The sequence below is a fragment of the Papaver somniferum genome, chromosome 10, assembly GCF_003573695.1.
Source record: "Papaver somniferum cultivar HN1 chromosome 10, ASM357369v1, whole genome shotgun sequence".
In the NCBI taxonomy this organism is placed as follows: domain Eukaryota; kingdom Viridiplantae; phylum Streptophyta; class Magnoliopsida; order Ranunculales; family Papaveraceae; genus Papaver; species Papaver somniferum.
The window spans coordinates 32,880,537-32,893,684 of record NC_039367.1 but is presented as its reverse complement, the minus strand read 5'-3'; the positions used below and the strand labels follow the sequence as shown (position 1 = coordinate 32,893,684).

Genomic DNA, 13,148 nt, shown 5'->3' with positions numbered 1-13,148 from the left:
TGACGTCACTTACTAGGGGAAGATGTATATAAGTCACCAAACCTACCCTTTCGCACCTAAGCCCCTTAAAATGCATAATTACTAATACACCCATACCCGTTTATACTAGACTTAATCTTACGTGTTGTCTGCATTATTACGGCTTAAACATCTGACTTGGCTAAATCCGGACAAAAAAAGTTTGCTAGACCTGAATGAGGGTAATTTAGTCTTTTTGGAGAATGAAAGCCCGGGAAAGATAAAAAGTCTCAACCACAGCCAACTACTACTCTTTCCAACATTGAAAGTGTCAGCAAATAACAAATCCAAAAACACCACTACACACCACCATGAATATTTACTTCTTCAATACCCCATGACTCAAACAATATCCTCAAAAATTCCAAACTAGAATTCTTTAGATTTTCCTTTCAAAATTCATCTGCAAATAATATCAATTCTGTTTAATCATCACTTTCATGGCTGCTGCCGGCCTGGAGCTGTCATGTCTGTTCATTTCTCTCCTTTTCCTTTTACTTGTTCATTTTTCATCTTGTCAATCAAATTCTCCTCAAAATCTTGAAACATTCTTCCCTACTATCCCCATACCTCCACCTTTTGTTCCTCCGACAAGACCTTCACCGGACCCTGTTCCAGTATTTCCAGTACAGCCGGAACATAGATCGTCACATTCCACCGGTAAAACGGTTGGGAAAGTTGTTGGTATAACAGCAGCTAGTACTATTGTAGTTGCCGGACTCTTCTTCTTTTTTCTTCAACGATATGTTAGTGCCAATCGGAAAAAGAAAAATGAAGATCAGAAAACCGATACTACAACCACCACCAACGGTATGGTTTTCCACCGGGATCCTCTTCAACGGGATAACGTGAGAATGACTAAGGAAGAAATGAAACGATTTGACGGAACCCTGAAAGGTATAGTCGTCGATGAAGATGGATTGGATGTACTGTATTGGAGAAATCTTGAAGGCGGAACATTGCGAAGTAGTTTCAAGAAGGAGATTTTGTCAAAGATTAACGATATTAACGAAGACGATGTAAGAAAAGAGAGACGAAGAGAGAGCAGAAATCGAAGAACTCACTCTGAACCTGTTCAACAAACCCCGTTTCTCCGTGGAAGTTCGAATTCATCTGATCAGACTAGTCCTATTGCTATTTACGATGACCCAAGAAATGAAATTACTCCGTTTAATAACCGCGGTGATCGTCGAACTGGAACAGTTCTTCAGACGATGTCTGTGCCGAAACAGGAACAACCCGCGATTCAAGCACAAACATCAGCAGCTCCTTCGCCACCACCGCCTCCGTCATCTCTGCCACCATCGCCGCCTACTCTCCCTAAAATTGCCACAAAGGAAGTTTCAGCACCACCCCCACCGCCACCCAAATTTTCAAAACCACCACCACCACCACCAAAAGGAAAATCGGCAAAACCAACTTCTGCAGAGTTCTCTAGTGAGAGTGCAGCTGAAGGGTCAGGTAAGGCTAAATTGAAGCCATTACATTGGGACAAAGTTACAGCTAATCCTGATCATTCAATGGTGTGGGATAAAATCAGTGGCGGTTCTTTCAGGTAATCATCAATCAAAAATCTGATTATTTTTGTTCATTTTCGTTTTGTTTTCAGTAATCTGAATTTTGTTCATTTTTACATTCAAGGTTCGATGATGATTTGATGGAAGCTTTGTTTGGAAATGTTGCAACCAAGAAATCACCAAAAGGGAATGCAACCAAGTCAAGCATGGCTGTGGGTGGTGCTAATCCGAATTCCCCAACTCAAATTTTCCTGCTTGATCCAAGAAAATCCCAAAACATTGCAATTGTTCTCCGGTCTCTCGCGATATCTCGGACAGAAATCCTGGATGCATTACAAGAAGGCCGTGGTTTGGATTCCGATACCTTAGAAAAACTTGCAAAGTTTGCTCCAACAGACGAAGAAGAAACTGCACTTTTCGAATTTGATGGGAACATAACAAAACTTGCAGATGCTGAGTCTTTCTTGTACCATATTTTCAAGGCTGTTCGCTTTCCGTTTGCACGTCTTGACGCTATGCTTTTCCGGTTGAATTATGAACCGGAGATTCTCCAACTCAAGAACTCGTTAAAAATACTTGAAGCTGGATGCAATGAGCTGCGAACTCGTGGGCTGTTCTTGAAACTTTTAGAAGCTATATTGAAAGCCGGTAACCGGATGAATGCAGGAACAGCAAGAGGAAATGCAAAAGCATTCAACTTGACAGCATTGAGAAAACTTTCAGATGTCAAAAGTAGTGATGGGAAAACTACTTTACTACATTTTGTCGTCGAAGAAGTAGTTCGATTCGAAGGTAAGCGTTGTGTGCTTAACAAAAACAATAACTTCACTAGAAGCAACAGCCGCGGCGGTACTAGCAGTGGCGCATTCAGTGGTGGTCTGAATTCGGATCCTTCATTATCAAAAGAAGATAGAGAGAAAGAATACATGACGCTCGGACTACCGATTGTCGGAGGTTTAAGTACTGAATTCGCGAATGTTAAGAAAGCAGCAACAATTGATTATGAAGGCTTTGGGAACATATGCACTACTCTGACAAAGCGTGTCACTGAAACTCGAAAATTCACTGCTAAAATTGAAGCCGAGAGAAGTGGGTTTGTGAAAGAGATGAAGACTTTCCTAGATTCGTCAGACGAAGAGCTTAAGGCCATGAAAGAGGAGCAAGAAAGGATAATGAACTTAGTGAAGAGAACTACTCAGTATTATCAAGCTGGAACTAAAGATAAAGATCACCCACTTCAGTTATTTGTTATAGTGCATGATTTCCTAAGAATGGTCGATCAGGTCTGCCTTGATATTGCTAGGAATGTTCAAAAGAAGAAACCTGCTGAGCCGGCTGCAGGTTCATCTACTAGTTCATCTTCACCGCCAAAGAGAGCTCCAGTGAGGTTCCCGTATTTGCCTGTAAATTTTTTGTCAGATAAGTCCAAGTCCTCCTCTTCAGGTGGTGATTCTTCAGATGATGGGTTTTAAAAGAACTCAGATTCATTTGAAATTTTTCTTTTTTATTGAATTTAAGAGATTTGTTTCGTGTACATAGACAATGAGTAACTGAAAGTTCAAGACCAAAGCTCCAAGTGTGAAAATGTTGTTGCTAATGAAAAAGAAAAAAAAATTGGTTATTGAATGTTCGAGTCTGATTCTTTTCCTGAGTTGGGAAGGTTTTCAGTGTAAACTGGACTAACTCTGTCAGGTTAATCGAGCTTGTTGTAAACGATTGTATAATCCAATTCTTCTCGAGAATTTTCATACCCTCTGTGTCTTCGTATTACTTCTCGGTTACTCTGGTGTTACCTGAAAATCTTCTCAGCAAAGTCTCAATTACTGTTCTGGAGAATGAAACTGCAAAACTTGTCAAGAGCAGCCATTCCTAAAAAATTAAACCTGCAGTTCTCCTACTCCAAAGGAATACAAAGAAGCTGCCTTTCCAAAGATATAGCAGGCAAAGGTAACAAAGCTCAAGATGTTGCAGGCAACCTCCCTGACAAACACAAAATTTCCGCTGAGTCTTCTCACTGTATAGGAAGTTCTGTGAGGTTACTCAGCCTTTGTAAAAAGATGCCAACTAATGTATTTACCAAAAAAAAGTTTTCACATAACTATCTTGCGCAGATAAAATACATAATTCCAGCAGCTGTTCAGGTCGAAAAGATTATTGTTCATGATGAGAGAACCTTGTGTATGAAGCAAGACATGAGAGTAACAATACCACTGGATACTGTTGAAGTTCATCCTGACCGATCTCCATACACGGACCTGAGTCAAATTTTCCACCAGCGGCTGATAAAGAATCTTTAGCAACCATCCCGAGGGTTGGACATTACCAGTTCTTATGAGCCGAAAGCGCTCCAATTTTCAATACCTGCTGCCAGAGGAATCACGCCTAGAATCTCGTCCCAGCTCCAATGAGCTCTAGCCATCTTCGAGTTCGTCACTATCATCCTTAACTTTTAAAAGGCAGGGAAGATTATTGTCCCAGAAACTGAAAAGACAAATCTCTTAACATCCCTGCACCCAGTTTCACCTCTGGAACCTCAAGATGTGATAAACCAAGATCGTGAAGGCATTGAACAAAAAGTGTGCTTAATGCAGTGATGTTTAGTTTACGAAAAAAATAATCAGAAGCCATGAGTTGATGAACCAACTTCTGATGTATGCTTCTTTTTACTAATCCTTGTTAATAAAAATACGCAGTCATTATGAACCAACTTCTGATGTAAGCCTATGTTCTTGTTAGATTCTATTCCTGTCATCCTGTTACTAATAATTGGATTGCAGAAGTATAGGTTTACTAAAAACAAAGTTTCAACTTACATTCTCCATTTAAGAATACATAAGTAGATCACAAAATGCGCAATAAGCATAGCAACACATAGCTATAAGAGTAATTCATACACGATATACTATCAGCACATATTACATACTAATTAGATTCAGAAACGATCCCAATCTCTAAATGCTTAAAATTTCGATGAAGGTTTAATATCATTACACATACCTAGAGCTCTCTTGCTTCTATTGCGGCTTCTTCAGTTTGTCACTGGTTTCTGTCTCCTCAGTTGAACTTCCTCTATCACATCATTCCATTGTTTTTACATCCTTTTCACCCAATACTTTCAATGAAACCAAAGTATTCTTGTAAGGAATTGCATCAGAAACAGCCTTGCCAGAACTGACATCCAGTTTAGTAAATGAAGCTTTTGGATCACAAGTATAAATGTTTTCACTCCCATAACACAGAAGCCTGCCACTCTTCGTGAACTCAAATGGTGGTAATATGTGAAACCTGAAACCAAACTCTTTACTCCAGCTCAAGTCATTATTATCTTTATTCTTCTTAAAAAAACATAAGTCAGAATGACTGGCACTATAATAAGTAGCACTTAGAAAATCACCTGAAACCCCCTAGTATAACATCTGAATATGGAACACTAGCTCGTACCAAAGAAGGTGATGGTGATGGAAGTTCACTAAACTTTTCATCAACCAAACTGAAAGCAAGAATAATGGTTCTTTTCGTGTCCACTCAGTGAAGAGCTTCACCTGCGAACGCACCATTACCTCTTCTAACATATTTCATATTGATGTCCAACGTTCCCGCATTTCTCCATCCAATGCCACTTCCAAGGGTGTATACCTGAATAATGCCAACATTCGAGTCTCCCCCAGACTCATACATCCGAACGACCTTGTACTCATTGGTCGAAACAACGCAACCAAATCCATACCACCTATACTTTCCTTCATAATCTGGAAGGATAACATACTCTCTAGTGATTGGATTACAAATACAAGTAGGTCCATAATGCAATCGAGCACGTTTGCCTCCATTAAACAATCCAGTAAAGCAAATTAAATTATCACAGGAACAGACAGAATAATAATTATATCTAACTGGTGGGTCATAATTAATCCTTGTTTTTCTAGTGAGGGGTTTCTCATGACATTTCTCGTCATACTCAGCATAGAAAATTTCTTTAACCCCTTCATAAACAGTGAAAAGAAAACTCAACTTACCAGAATCGTTAGCAGCATATTTAAGACGATCCAGGTGTATTTGAGAGAATGGTGGAAGATGAACAACGTCCCTCCATGGTTTACAAACCAATTTGGAGTCTAGGACAGTTTCAGTGGGCAACCTAGTCAATATGTCGAGTATGATATCTTTCGGGAGATTGTCAAACATTTCCATCATGAAACCCTTTGTTCAGAGACAAGTAATAGTGATGGTAGAAGAGATGGAGAGTAAATCTTGATGACAAATTGATTTTCTAGGGTTTGGAGGAGAAATGGGTTTCATTTTGTGTTTGGTATCCTGGATATCCTATCCTAGGTTGGGTTATCCACTAAAAAACTTTTAAAATGTGTTTGTCTCACTGCAATTCCAATCCTGGATAAGGATTACTAAACCTTCCTTGATTTTAGGAAGCTAAAAAAGTGAGGTTGAGGTATTCTTCCAAATACCTTGGATACCTATATCCTCATCTGGGTTAGACAATTATTTTTCTTTAAAATAAGTAATTGTCTAAAAAATAATTATTTATATTAATCTGTTTCTATAGTCAAACAAACACAATTTAACCTAACCCAAGATATAATAGAATTTTATACAAACACCATTAAAACTAACCATTAACAAAGTTATCATAAATTAAATTAAAATAAACCTTTCATGGATATGTTATTCCATTTCCTAGCTCCCAGAGAAACTGGAAAGAACACATTTCTGCAGAGAACAGAAATAAGGCCCATCAACAATATACACATTTCTAAGTCCAATAGAGGGACAAGTAAGAAACTTGGCATTTCTAGAATGCTAAATCTAAACAGGATCGCATTGTGCTCATACAGGACCTAATAATGAAAATGTGCCGCAATGCATATTTTAAGTCACTCAGCTTCTTCAATTTCTTGGCACCTCTTGATCTGACAGATTTTTCTTTAACCATCCTTTTGGTTGGTCTTGTTGTAGCTTTGTAACTACTCATTACTTGAGTTTCTCCCAAATCTTTCAAAGAGACATTGCTGTGCATGTGGGGAATTGCCTCGGCGTACCTGCGCCCAGTTCTGGGGCAATCCCAAAGTTTGTTGATGGTTGAAGTGTGAAGGTCATGACTGAAAATCTGGTCTTTGTACCAGGATAGAAGTTCATTTTTACTTGAGATCCCAAATGTAGGGGTGCACAAAACCGACCCAACACGCCGACCCAACCCGCACCCATCAGAAATTATTTGTACCCGACCCAATCCACCTAGGCGTAAATCGACTATGGTTCATAACTTCAAAACCCGCCATATGTTGGGTCGGTTGTGGGTGGCACCTATTTTCACCTGACCCAACCCGCCACCCGCCCAAAACCAAAGAACATAATTAAACCAAAGAACATCACAATCAAGCCTGTAATCACAAAGGAAGCTTAAAAAAATTGAGGATATAGATTTGAAATTCATGTTTTAAGCTTAATTTGTCATATGAGTAGATCCAGATGAAAGATGTTTGAAGATTAATTAACCATCTAATTAGATCTAAATGAAAAAGATAATCAAAAATTAACAACAAAAAATTCAATAAAAATAAATTTGATTCAATTCTATAACAAGTATCATACAATCCAAAGGAAACGCCAAGCAGACCACACATTCGTTCTAAAATCCTATATGAATGAACAATTGAAGTAAGTAGGAAATTTATGATCATCACCTTAATAGCTTGGTTTCTTTGATAAACTGGGCTTGGTGGGAGTGTTTTCCTTCGCACAAAAGGAATTGATTTGTTTGAGCAGCACTGCATTCATTCGTTGTCTTCCTCCTAATCATGGTACCGACTTTTTAAAATTAATGGTAATTTATTTTTACTACTGATTATTAAAAGTCAGAGAAAAAATATATATTTTTGTCGGCCTCAACAAATTCAAATATTCAGTTATGCGTTAACCCGCCACCCGCCCGATCCAACCCGTTGTAATGTGGGTCGGGTAAAATTGACCCACTATGATGACGGGTTGGTTATGGGTGATAACTTTTGTTACCCGCCATCAGTGGGTTGGGTGGTGGGTGAGGCCAAAACCAACCCAAACCGACCCATGTGCAGCCCTAACCAAATGGCATAGACTCGTGCATGTCGTATTGGTATGTACATGACTCATTAATCCAAGACCACGATGATTCTATGTCGTAGTTCCTTTTCAAATCAGAACAGGTGGTGGTGCTAGTATTATAGGCCAACCGCCATATCTCCGAGCGATTATTAACCAAATACAAGGTATTACGCTAGAGCTGGCAAACGGGCGGGTCGGGGCTTGCCCGTTGCGGTTTCCACGGATTCGGGTTAATGCGGGTTGAAACCCGCAGGTTGAAATTCTTCACGGGTTGTCATTTCTTCAACCCGTGCCCGTAACGGGTTAGCCCGCCCGTTTCAAAAACTAGATATTACCAGTAGTAAACAGTTGCTCTGATTGGTTATATCCCGTTGATCGATGTGATGAAAGTTGAGTACCGCATTGCCATAAGATCGGTGGTGCATTCCGTTTCTCAAACCTGAAAATTCTCTTCCTCGACTAGCACTTGTGGAAGACGATCATGTGATGAGAAACCAACAACGAAAAAACCTTGTACATGAGAATTGATTCATCCAAATTCGGAAATTCCTCACTTTTAATTTTACGTCATTGGGTTGTGACCATGAGAGAAATGAGAAAATTAATTCTATTGGTAGATGAAGCTCGTATTGATTGAGGATTTTTCTCAACCAGTTGGTATGCATTTCACCGGTGTTGCCTATGCATACCAAGTTCTCTTTTATAAGTCTCCAATTCCATTCAATCTCTATTATGATAACAACATTTAACTCAAATTGATTGATTAATCAATCTCAAATCAGCAACACTTGATTTAAGTGTACAATTGAAAACCACACCATTGGAATTATTGAATAAAAAAACGGGAGCTTTAGATTTATAACATGAAGATTTCTGCAATTTTGGTTTTCCGTAACCATAAAGCCGGATGGTTCGCAAGCTTTGGTTTAACTTTAGAATTTTTTGTGTTGCAGGTTTAATGGCTACGACAGAAACGCTGGAAAGTAAATGGATCTCATACTCTCTCTGTTTTATCTTTTTATGTTCTCAATCTTAAGCATGTGTCCAATTTTCACCAAGAAAAATCAACGGGTTATGTTCAACCACGTATTTCTTTTTCTTTCTTAATCTAAAGGCGCTTGCCCGTTGCGAGTTGTACCCGCGGGTTCACGGGCCGGGACGTATTAACCCGTTTACTCACAAGCCGACATTTCTCCAACCCGAACTCAAAACAAGCCGAACCGGATTCGGATTTTTACGGACCGGGTACGAGTTAATCCGCGGGTTTTGGCTTGTTTGACAGCTCTATATTCCGCTCTCCAAGCAACTTGAAACTTATATAACCGCGACAATGGTTCGCATCTTTTGGGAATGGGATGGAATAAGACTTATTATCTTTCAAACTGATGGCCAAGACCTCAAGTTTTGGTGAATAATGCAACCGGTGAAGAGCTCCATTGGCATAGACGCCTGATGAACCTTGAATTGACGACTCACAAGCAGGGATAGATGTTATGTACTTCCACTTTCCTGATCCAACAGTATATACTTGGACATGTCCATCATCATCCTGCTGCTTATATATCGTAACCACCTTGTACTCTTTAGTTGAATGGCAATAACCAAAACACTTGCTACTTGATGATGATAACTATTGACATGATCATTCCCAATAAATTTTGGAAGTAAAACATATCCCCCGGTGAAGGGATTTCAAATTTCGAAAGAATCCAGGCCATTGTTACGTTTTCTAAGACAAACCAAACCATTGCAAGACCCAACCGGGAAATCCTTGTCTAGGTTTTTCATAGTGAATCTGTGAGGTTCCATCCTTGCAAAAGTGTCGTAGTAATTCTTGTTGACATGATCATCATATGGTTCTCCGTAGAAAAGTTGTCCATGCTCATCATCATCATCAAACCCAAGAGAAAAAAGATAACCCGGCTTGTCAAATTTATAATTGCGGAGGAGAGCTTCCCAAGCTGTGCATACCCGTCTGTCCTGTAACATTACAGGAACAGGTAATTGGAAAAGTATGTTTTCTAAGATATCAGTGGGAAGATTCTCCATTGTTGTTGCTGATTAACCAAATTGAAGCTGCAAACTCTTTTTAGGCTAAGTCCTGTGGGAGAGTTTGGACTGCTAAATTGGTCAAACAGTGTAGTAAATCATGAAAAAAATGTGGGAAAAAAGTTAACATTCTTTCAGGCTACTTCTCTCTCCTAGCATTTGCTCGTTGTTTCACTATCAGCGAAATTGAAACGCTGAACGGAGCGGCGTTGAAAAAGTAATACAAACGCCGGATGGTTCGGCATTAGAAGAATATTCCATCGAATCACGAACGGTTAGGCGACCGGGTAAACGCCGAATGGAACGGCGTTGGCGGGCGACGGTGCTTCATACGGCGCTTGACCCTGTTTTTTTCCCCAGCTATTTCTTTTCTACATGTAGCCAATTTGAGAATTTGTGCTTGTGCGTTTATCCATTTTTTCATCTGATTTTTGCGATGCTTTAGCCTCACGAGCCTTTTTCTTTGCTTGATCTCTACCTTCACTTCTAACATCATCGGTTTGTTCGAAATAGCGTCTTAAAAACTTAAAAACACTCCATAAAAATAAATCATAACACTCCATAAACAACAAATAAACAAAGTATAACACTCCATAAAAATAAAAATCTTAAACACTCCATAAAAAAATCTTAAACAAAGTATAACACTACGACAAGTAATTTAATTCAGGTCATAAGAAATTATGGGGTTCTTGGTTGAACTGAGTATCATAAACAATGTTAGGCTCGCTTCCCAACAACGCATCGGTAAATTCATTTCCTCCTTGTTGATATTGTGCATTTCCTTGTTGTGATGTAGTAGCTCCATCTTCGACCCTAGGAGTGTAAAATCCTTGACCCGTAGCCCATTCATATGAACCACCTAATGTGAGGCCTTGTGATGTAAAAGCTTCATTTGGGTTGTTTGGAGGATGGATATATGGTACCGAAGAAGATGTAGATCTGCCAGATGAGGAACATGAAGTTGTAGCCGATTTGTACGACTCGTCCCATGCGGCTTGACGAGATCCAAGCTGGTATGAACATGATTTTTCCATCCACCTAATGCAATCTTCCTACAAGTATATAAATTAGAGAATTTAGTCGAATATTCAAGAAACTTAAAATGAAAATGAGTACAAAATGTAAATGTACTTACCATTGTCAAATTCATCTGCAGAAAGTTATACGGACAAGGAACCATTGGAACTGGTACTTGACGTTCTACGCCGGTTTCATTGGAAAATGGTAAACTGAAATCTATCTCCGGCAATCGTGATGGGGGATAATTATGTGTGTCATAGGTGTATGTCTGCGACATCATGTCAGGAGGAGGATGACCAGGAAACAAACGGCGAGGAACAACTGAGCTACCCACTGCTATCTCATCGACGTTCTGTGCATGGTATGACTCAGTGACATAAGGTCCAACACTCTTCTTCGTCCACCGAGTGTTATATTGATCCTCAGTCACTGTATAATAGTCATTGACCTCTACTACAATATCATTTTCATCAATTGTTTCCAAATTTGGAGGATTTGCCGGGACTACAATATCACCTGTAATCTGCCTCTGGAATCTCTCAGCCAAATAACAACTAACTCTTGTACGCTTTTCAAAGTGAACAAAAAGAAATCTCTTTTTGGATACCTCTAGTGCATACTCATATTGGTCTCCCGCAGCATACTGACTCTCTGTCCATGGTTGCCAAATACATGTTTCCCTTGTTCTTGTGTCAATCTGTGTTCTTGAGCTTTTGACTGAGTGTTTCATAGTATCCTTTTGGCCGTTTCGATGTTCTCTCTTCCTTGATGCAATCCTAATCTTCTTGAAGAGACAAATATTTGGGAAAACATCATAATATCCTCCAGGTGTCTGACAAAGCAAGGGTTGCATGTTGCGAAAGTAGTAATAGTACCAATATTCAAGTACCACAACCATGCCAACTAAATTTGTACCTATGGTTGACCAATCGTCGAGATATTCATAGGTATTACCTAACGAAGCTAGACCCCAATCATACTCCCCAACTCTAGTCAAGTCATCCAATAACAAAACCCAACGTTTATCTATTTTTCCACTAGAATGCGTTAGAAGAAAATGACCAAAACACCACATAAAGAATGCTCGTGTCAATGTCACTGCACATCAATATTATCCTGGCCTCTTCTACTTTCAATGTAGTTCTTCAAGACCACCAAGGAGAATGTATTAGTCTTAGAGTCCCATGGACCATGAATTTTGATACCCGAAAAATACAGATCATCCAAAGCAGGATATGTTAGATGACTACCCAACTGCGGCATAACTATTGGTCGTTTACAATAGTCACCAGTGGGAATTCCCGTTAACATGTACCAATCTAAAGGGTTGAGGCCAATCTCAAACTCCCGAAAATGAAAGCTCTTGGTACTTTTCCACCATCTCTCAGCTATGGCTTCAACTAAGGCTCTATCCCCACTGGTGAAATCAAACTCAAAAACAGAGGAAAAGCCACAATTATCACAAAATTGTTTTGCTACCGGATTATCTTGCACTACAATTTGGTAATACTTTTCAACATCTTTCAAACTACCTCTAAAGCTTACACTGCGAGACTCTTTCATAACATCTTGACACACATGTCTATCACAATTTTCTGAAGAAACTGTATCCAACCGGTCTATCAATTCATCCATACTCGTACTACAATCAATAACAAAGATGAAAAAAAAATATCATTATCATTCATTTTCATCCATACAAACTAAATCATCATTATTATTCATTTTAATCATACAAATTATCATATAATCCATTCATCTTACGAATTCATATAAATTCATTCATTCATTCATTTTCATCAAAAAAAAATCCCCAAATTCATTCATTTTCAACAAATTCATACAAATTAAAATTCATTCATACAAATTCATTCATTTTCATCAAAAAAAAATTCATTTTTTCTTCATCACACATAGTCAAATTAAATCCCCAAAAAAGTAATTCATCACAAATAATCAATTTAAATCATACACATATCATTTACAACATCTAATACGAAAGAATCAATCATCAATTTGAATGAAATTGCATCAAAAATCAAATATCATAAAAATTTAACCTAAAATTTAAATTTCATACCTCGAATTATTTCGTAGATGAAATCGCACCAAACCACCTTCAATCGATCACAAATTCAATGAAGAACAAACCCACAGAAGGAATTTGAAAAAAACTTCCTACAACTCGAGATATTGAAATTGGAATTTTGGGGAAGAAGTTGGAATTTTGGGAAAGAAAAGAGAATGGGGAGAAAGTCAGGCTTCTGTTGAAGATATTGGTTCTTTACAACGTCGAATGGTTCGGCATGGTCAGTCTAGCTGACCAAGTTAAACGTCGCTCGGTTCGGCGTTCGACAGACGCTGCACTATTCAGCGTTTAACGTCGAATGGTTAGGCGTTTCGCTGCTAGATTGGCCAACTCATAGGACTTAAGAGGTCGACCAG

At 38.8% G+C, this 13,148-nt stretch overlaps 4 protein-coding genes across 5 annotated transcripts; 1 reads left to right on the top strand and 3 right to left on the bottom strand.

Moving 5' to 3' along the window:
• The first annotated feature begins 270 nt into the window (after positions 1-270).
• Positions 271-3,161, top strand: LOC113315037 (formin-like protein 8). The gene is made up of 2 exons (XM_026563346.1): positions 271-1,573; positions 1,660-3,161. The coding sequence occupies exons 1-2, from the start codon at positions 459-461 to the stop codon at positions 3,005-3,007; spliced, it is 2,463 nt and encodes an 820-aa protein (XP_026419131.1). The 5' UTR covers positions 271-458; the 3' UTR covers positions 3,008-3,161.
• Positions 3,162-4,321: 1,160 nt separating this feature from the next.
• On the bottom strand, positions 4,322-5,983 carry LOC113319518. Its single transcript, XM_026567762.1, has 2 exons — positions 5,552-5,983; positions 4,322-5,284 (listed from the first exon to the last, which is right to left on the bottom strand). Exons 1-2 carry the CDS (start codon positions 5,727-5,729, stop codon positions 5,061-5,063), a joined length of 402 nt encoding a protein of 133 aa, XP_026423547.1. The 5' UTR covers positions 5,730-5,983; the 3' UTR covers positions 4,322-5,060.
• A 2,900-nt stretch (positions 5,984-8,883) lies between these two features.
• LOC113315500 lies at positions 8,884-9,680 on the bottom strand. The gene is made up of 2 exons (XM_026563773.1): positions 9,372-9,680; positions 8,884-9,261 (listed from the first exon to the last, which is right to left on the bottom strand). The coding sequence occupies exons 1-2, from the start codon at positions 9,678-9,680 to the stop codon at positions 8,884-8,886; spliced, it is 687 nt and encodes a 228-aa protein (XP_026419558.1).
• Positions 9,681-10,289: 609 nt separating this feature from the next.
• On the bottom strand, positions 10,290-13,148 carry LOC113316982. Of its 2 annotated transcripts, none has more exons than XM_026565138.1 (3): positions 12,784-13,148; positions 10,819-12,345; positions 10,290-10,735 (listed from the first exon to the last, which is right to left on the bottom strand). In XM_026565138.1, the coding sequence occupies exons 2-3, from the start codon at positions 11,776-11,778 to the stop codon at positions 10,352-10,354; spliced, it is 1,344 nt and encodes a 447-aa protein (XP_026420923.1). In that variant the 5' UTR covers positions 11,779-12,345; positions 12,784-13,148; the 3' UTR covers positions 10,290-10,351. The 2 variants fall into 2 exon arrangements, with proteins under 2 accessions (XP_026420923.1, XP_026420924.1); XM_026565139.1 differs by having other exon boundaries at positions 10,819-12,120.

Coding starts and splice junctions, on each gene's coding strand:
- LOC113315037 (XM_026563346.1), top strand. CDS start 459: ATGGCTGCTGCCGGCCTGGAGCTGTCATGTCTGTTCATTTCTCTCCTT. Junction 1,574..1,659: donor ATCAGTGGCGGTTCTTTCAG/GTAATCATCAAT, acceptor TTTACATTCAAG/GTTCGATGATGATTTGATGG.
- LOC113319518 (XM_026567762.1), bottom strand. CDS start 5,729: ATGATGGAAATGTTTGACAATCTCCCGAAAGATATCATACTCGACATA. Junction 5,285..5,551: donor ATATGCTGCTAACGATTCTG/GTAAGTTGAGTT, acceptor TTATCCTTCCAG/ATTATGAAGGAAAGTATAGG.
- LOC113315500 (XM_026563773.1), bottom strand. CDS start 9,680: ATGGAGAATCTTCCCACTGATATCTTAGAAAACATACTTTTCCAATTA. Junction 9,262..9,371: donor TTGGGTCTTGCAATGGTTTG/GTTTGTCTTAGA, acceptor TCATGTCAATAG/TTATCATCATCAAGTAGCAA.
- LOC113316982 (XM_026565138.1), bottom strand. CDS start 11,778: ATGTGGTGTTTTGGTCATTTTCTTCTAACGCATTCTAGTGGAAAAATA. Junction 10,736..10,818: donor TGCAGATGAATTTGACAATG/GTAAGTACATTT, acceptor ATATACTTGTAG/GAAGATTGCATTAGGTGGAT.